The sequence below is a fragment of the Osmerus mordax genome, chromosome 15, assembly GCF_038355195.1.
Source record: "Osmerus mordax isolate fOsmMor3 chromosome 15, fOsmMor3.pri, whole genome shotgun sequence".
NCBI classification, from domain to species: domain Eukaryota; kingdom Metazoa; phylum Chordata; class Actinopteri; order Osmeriformes; family Osmeridae; genus Osmerus; species Osmerus mordax.
In genome coordinates, this window is record NC_090064.1 from 11,378,076 (window position 1) to 11,385,111 (window position 7,036).

General features: G+C 48.5%; 1 protein-coding gene across 1 annotated transcript; it reads right to left on the bottom strand.

Annotated features, from left to right (window-relative positions):
• Window positions 1-1,347: 1,347 nt before the first annotated feature.
• LOC136957999 (transmembrane protein 236-like) lies at window positions 1,348-4,571 on the bottom strand. Its single transcript, XM_067252219.1, has 4 exons — window positions 4,300-4,571; window positions 3,691-3,763; window positions 2,557-2,680; window positions 1,348-2,036 (listed from the first exon to the last, which is right to left on the bottom strand). Exons 1-4 carry the CDS (start codon window positions 4,569-4,571, stop codon window positions 1,348-1,350), a joined length of 1,158 nt encoding a protein of 385 aa, XP_067108320.1.
• Window positions 4,572-7,036: the final 2,465 nt, after the last annotated feature.

Genomic DNA, 7,036 nt, shown 5'->3' on the forward strand with positions numbered 1-7,036 from the left:
ACAGGGCAGCCCCCAGCGTGCGGGCACAGGGCAGCCCCCAGCGTGCGGGCACAGGGCAGCCCCCAGCGTGCGGGCACAGGGCAGTCCTCAGCGTGCGGGCACAGGGCAGTCCTCAGCATGCGGGCACAGGGCAGCCCCCAGCGTGCGGGGACAGGGCAGCCCCCAGCGTGCGGGCACAGGGCAGTCCTCAGCATGCGGGCACAGGGCAGCCCCCAGCGTGCAGGCACAGGGCAGCCCCCAGCGTGCGGGCACAGAGAAGCCATGGCATGATGGTTCTCCAGGAGCTAGGCCAGAAGGAGGCCTGACCAGGCCAGGCTGGCATACACGTCATGAAGGAGCTGTGAGGAGCCATGTCAACCAAGTCATCCTGCACCATCCTGGGCTGAGGAGGACGGGGGGAGTCAGATGGCTGAGCGGTTAGGGAATCAGGCTATTAATCAGAAGGTTGCTGGTTCGATTCCCTGGCCGTGCAAGTTGATGTTGTGTCCTTGGGCAAGGCACTTCACCCTACTTCCCTCGGGGGAATGTCTCTGTACTTACTGTAAGTCGCTCTGGATAAGAGCGTCTGCTAAATGACTAAATGTAAATGTAAAGACAGAACATGTGCCGGGGAAAATGCACACATTGGGAAATGAGTCACGTGATAGATGCATCATCACTTCACAGAATAACAGGTATACACAACACACACACACAAAGTTACAGTGCACATTACAACTTTTGGTCTGTGGCCAAATTATATGGTATTAAAAAAGCTTACATTTTTCATTCTTTTCTTTATTAATTTGATCCAAAAAATATGTATCATTGGTACAAACTCACGCTTTGTTTTCATTTTGTGTATAATGATCATAACCTTGCAAAGAAAAAAATCTGAGATGTCAACAACATTGATGTTCACATTATTCTTATGCTCATACACATTCACTGCACTTTATGGTAATAGAAAAATCTGTAGTTCGGTGTTATAAAATCAGTAAGAAGTGACTTGACATGTTCTTTACATTCTCAAAGTGCCATGGTTCAGGTTGGGGATGAATGGGGGGTAAAAAACAACAAGAACAAGTAGGAAACAAGATAACAGTGAGACAACACTTAGCTCTCTGACAGCTCATGTTGTCCTTCCTTTCACAGGAACACATTGCAAAAGAGCTCCCTTTTGGCCTGCAAAAAGCACCACCAATGTAGTCCTGTTCTGTTCCTCCTTTCAGCAGTCTCATCAGAGTCACATCAAATTACATCTTCTTCTCTTGATGTGCCTCTGCTACTCTGTATGGGGACTGATGAGAACCTACAGTTTCTCTCAGTGACTCCTCAGTCTAGTTCCAGGTCCTATCATCTGGCGAATCATCCGAAAAACATCCTCTCAGTGTTGAAGATTCTCAGCTTGGTCATGAAGTTGAAGTAAATAAAGGCCAAGCAGACCAGCAAGTTCTTCATCAGGTACAGAAGTGGTGTGATGAAGCCAAAGAAGGCAATGAGGCCAATACGGATGAACAGGAAGGGCAGGTCCTGGAGGGCCACGCCTAGAGATGATAATAGGGGACTATGGGGCATGACCACCAGCCTCAGGCATGACAGGTAGCTGAAGATGTAGATGGGGAACACCCAGCCAGAGAAGTACAATGCCGGGTGTCCTGCTGACCTAACCATCTCCACTGTATCCATCCAGAACAGGAAGCTCTCAACGAACATCTCAGCTCTCGCGTCACTGGCACACAGGAAGCGCAGCGGGCCCGTGTATGCGTAGGGCGACACGTGGTACGGTGCCGTCATGCTGGCAGAGCGTGAGCTCATGCCCGAGATGCTAAACTGCCGTCCCTGATTCCCTGGAAACCCGGAAACAATCCCATTGGCCTCTGATCGTGACCCTGCACTGTTCTGGTCCTTCTCGCTCTGCTGGCCTGGTGCGGTGGGCGCAGTGGCAGGGGCTGTTGCCGCGGCCGCTGCTGGCGTTCCAGGCGTCCCTGAAGTGACCTGCTCCACGTGTGTGAGGGCCGTGGTGGGGATGTCAGCATCCCGCTCCAAGTCATTGGCTGGGGAGAAACACAACAGTACAGAAGGGGTTTGCGTCAGAAGGCGTCTGCATGATAAAGTTGGTAAGCTGAGCAGATCTACTGCCTAAAAATGAACATCAGAAATGGGTCCTGTGTAGTCCCTTGTATGCAATGATTCCAAGCAATCCCAAACCATCCTGAGACAGCAGTATTTTGCCAATTTTGCTCTACAAGCAGCACTTGGCTAACAACCTGGTTCCTGCCCAGTTCCTTAGCTTGAGAACAGATCCCATGCAACCCTAAGGCGTTTGGCCTGCCACAGATAGGCACTCTTTAATGCACAGGCCCAGCACAGTATGACTGAATGTCAGGTTTGTCTTTTGTGGTTTATATTCTGCTAAGACATTGAGCAGGCACAGCAGTTCACCTTCATGTTTCATGATGTCTGTCTTTTTAACATATTATGCTTTAGGCCACCATGGATATACACAATTTGACCTCATAATTCTTGCACTGTTATACAAAGGTTTACAAAAAGGAAATTAAATAAACCACTTACCCTGTCCTGTGAGTCTACAGTGGCGAATCCTTTCGACAATGTCGATGCAGATGAGAGAGAAGAGGACCAGCGACACAGGGAGCTCCGTAAAGGTGTCGTGTTTTAAGTTGTTTCTGATCTGCACCTTAGAGGAAACAACACTTAGACTCAGACCATATTATTTCCATGGTCTGTTATTATCCTGCATCACTGAATCACTGAACAAAGCTAAATTCCAGTCAATTGCTAGTTTAGATTCCTATGGAAATCTCAATATCCCAAATGACAGCCGAAGAGGTTAAATGGTTACTGTGTGTAAGTGCAAAAGACCCTCTCTGACACTGGGTTAGTGGACTAATCTCTAGCATCTTTGGTATGTGCTTAACTCAGGACTTCACTTGTACAGGGCAGAGAACAAAAGAATATAGCGGTCATCTGGGCTGAATTTATGATTGTTATGTAAATGACATCAGATAAGGAAGGAGCTGAGGTCAGGCCCAGACCTTTACAAAGTTCCTCATAGACAGTAAATGAAAGCAGGCCATCTCTCAGACAGGAAATAACCCAGGATGGCTGATTTTCAGAGAGTGATTTGAACAGGAAGAGGACGTCAGCTGCTTATCAGTAGCTCCTTAGCCATAGGGCTGTAGATTGCTCCCCCGAGGACCAAACTGCTGGTCTCAACTCATCACCTTTTACCCCTCTCTTACAAGGTCCCCACTGGAATAGATCACACTTTTACCATGGCTTCTTCACTAGCCTGACAGTAATGTTGGAAATGGAGGATATCAAACTACAGTTATAGGGGTTGGTACAGCAGTGGTAATGATCACTTCCATGACTTGTGATCATTCGTGTCTTGTAGAGCTGTTTAAGTATTTTATGGATATAATTTGAATTTATACAACAGACAAGCAAGGTTACCTGTCACACCAAAAATCTCCCCTTGGGAACAAAATAAACTGAAGTGAACGGACCTGAACTGAAGAATCAAGTACATTTCGAAGAGTATTCCTATCATGCCAGGATTAAGACTACAGGTCAAATAACAAAGGTCACCTCCAGAGGTGGATCTAAGCTAAAGGTCAAATAAACAGTTGAACTGAGACAGAGGCGCAGATGACAATGACCAACGATTGGTGTCACATGGTTTACCTCTGAGCTGGCGATGAGAAAAGCAAAGCAGGGTAATGTTGAGAGGATAACATAGACCAGGGCCACCGGCCTCCTAAGAGAGTGAAAGAGAGAAAAAGTTGCTTAATTTAGTTTATTTTGCAGTTGCCAATCAGGCTACCGACATTCAAACTATTGCATTCGCATGTAACATAATTACAACCAAAACAACTTGACAATTATTTACTTTGCTAGAAGCCAGAACCAATCCACAGTCAGTTCAGAACCAACACAACTGTTGTTTAGCCTATACATTCTGTAATACAGACCAGACCAGTCAGCCAGACATTTGCAGTGTGAGTCAAGCTTCTTATCTAAACACAAATGTTACATCAGTTTCACACCAGGCCTTATCTAGAGACACAATCCTGAAGGCCTGGCTTCAATGCCTTAGACCCCTAGCTCTAGCCCCTAGCCTTCATAACCAACTCCAAGCTTCAACCTCCACAACTTGGGCCCTACACCTGGGCCCTACCCTTGCATCCAGGCCCCACATTCCAGCACCATGTCCACACATCCAAACATCCAAACTCAGGCCCTAAACAGGCCTTAAACGCATCCATCCTCCAGCCACCAGTTTAGACTACTCACCACTTTCTCCTCCCAACTAGGAATTTCTTTTTCACAAACAGCATGTACTTCAAGGGGACCCAGACCAGCAGGGCTGTGGAGGTCACGTAGGCGATGGAGGACGCCACGATCAGCCAGTAGGCCGTCCCTCCATCACTGGGGGGCTGCCTGACACTTTTAACCTTAGCCACGATGATGGCGAACCTCTGCATGACGACGAAGAGCGGCACGCACATGCCCGCGAACTGCAGCACCTCGCACAGGGCGAACTTCAGCGTCCTCCCCGAGCCCATGCTGTGGCAGCCCCTGCGCTGGGGGGGACCGGAAAAAAAGAAAAAAAAAGAGGGAGGGAGAGAGAGAGAGAGGGGCTGTTGTCGCAGTGAGGCGACCCCTGTCTCTCTGAGGGCCGGTCAGGCCTGGGACCATGGCATTGTCTCTATCCACTAGCATTTTCCACACACCACAGGCCTGGCTGTCTACTCACCCGATTGCTTACACTGCACTAGGCATTGTGTACCTTTATGACTGTCGGTGTGACGGGGATGTGACTGGCCCTGTAAACTCTTTATATGGTGCTTGCAAACAAATCTCCCACACTCCACATCACATATGGGGTATTTATCTAAAAACATAGATGGTATGACTATCTCAATCCTGGTCTTCTAGGATTGAGACAGGTCATTCAATACCAGACAGAAAGACCCTGTACCTCTGGGACACAACACTGTTGTCTGTCTAACTGCAGGGCAGGAGTCTGATTTACTTGTTCAGCCTATGACGGCTGCACATCCCCATCTAGTGGTGTTTTCCTGTACACTGCCAACATGTTGCACAGTATAAATGAATCCATTCACTTAATGTACTATAACATGGTGTAACGGGAGACGATACAATGTGATTGAGTATCTTCCTCTGCAGAGTGACAATGTCCAATAAAAGAGAAGGATAACAGTAAAAATGGGTGTTTGATACGGTAATCAAAGGCAGAAGTGAAATGTTGTTCTGCAATAGATAATTATCAGTGGGTCTTACAGTGAACCAATTATTTTTTCTCTTTTGATCTTGAAGATACAAATGAAGCAGTAATGAGACACATAATTATGTCTTGTGAGTCCCTGCCTCTGTGGCCCCATGTTGGTCAAGAGATGACCATCGTAAAACACAAACATTTCGTTTGGATCAACTGGCAAGCAGGGCAACAGTCCCAATTGCATTTACCCGCATCAGGTTACTCCAGTGCCCCTTTACAGACTGTGAGATATGTGCTCCCTTTTTGACAGTGCAGACCTCAGGATAATGAGCATGTCTCGGCATCTCCTCCTGTCAGTACACACACATGATTCACATACGTCACATATTTACATCTGAAGTGAAGGTCTCCAAGCTGGCCTTGTGGTGTTGAGTCTTCTGTGTTTGTCCCCCTCTGAGCTGAGCTCCTGTGGCAGCCTGGGGCTGCAGGCAAACAGGGGCTCTATCCCAGAAGATTCACTTCTTTGCCTCAAACTCATTCAGCATCAAATGATCCCCGTGGTCTCTATTCCCGAGTTTTGATTGGGTACTGTTTTTTATGTTTCTGTGTCTCAAACATGCCCCACTGCGCATGCACACCCCCACATGATAAAGTGAAGAGGTAATTAGAAATGTGTGAAGTGTGCTGTTAATGTAGGCTTAAACCCTGGAACCTCACATTAGGTGTCCCATTGTGACGGGTCTGGGCTCCCATGACAAACAAAAATGGTCCTGAATAATGTAACTGGATCAGGATTAGAAGGCCTGCATTATATTTGGCGGTGTCTTTAGTTTACACACATTTCTACAGAGCACTACGACAGGATCTAATTTTAGATCCTGCAATGATGCACTTTCTCAGGCTGTGCCTCCACCACTCAACACCAGGCTCAACACTACAGTGCAGCCCTCCATCCCAGCACACAACAGAACAGCCCTCCATCCCAGCACACAACAGAACAGCCCTCCACCCCAGCACACTACAGTGCAGCCCTCCACCCCAGCACACTACAGTGCAGCCCTCCACCCCAGCACACTACAGTGCAGCCCTCCACCCCAGCACACTACAGTGCAGCCCTTCACCCCAGCACACTACAGTACAGCCCTCCACCCCAGCACACTACAGTGCAGCCCTCCACCCCAGCACACTACAGTACAGCCCTCCACCCCAGCACACTACAGTACAGCCCTCCACCCCAGCACAATACAGTGCAGCCCTTCACCCCAGCACACTACAGTGCAGCCCTTCACCCCAGCACACTACAGTACAGCCCTCCACCCCAGCACACTACAGTGCAGCCCTTCACCCCAGCACACTACAGTACAGCCCTCCACCCCAGCACACTACAGTGCAGCCCTTCACCCCAGCACACTACAGTGTAGCCCTCCACCCAAGCACACAACAGTACAGCCCTTCACCCCAGCACAACAGTGCAGCCCTCCACCCTAGCACACTACAGTACAGCCCTCCACCCCAGCACATTACAGTACAGCCCTACACCCCAGCACACTATAGTAACGTGCCTGTAGCCCACAATTTCTTTCTAGCCCCAGTCCAACCATCATAAAACCCGTACAGGCCAGGCTAACCCATCCTCTGGGCCCCAAATCTACTCAGCCTCAACACATTATTCCTATAAATATAAACTAACATCAGAACAACAAAGCTAAACTTACCGTTTCTTAGTGCAACTCAAATCCTCTTCTCCAAGCCCTGACAATAGGTGGCAGTATGCTCCCTACTGTAAAT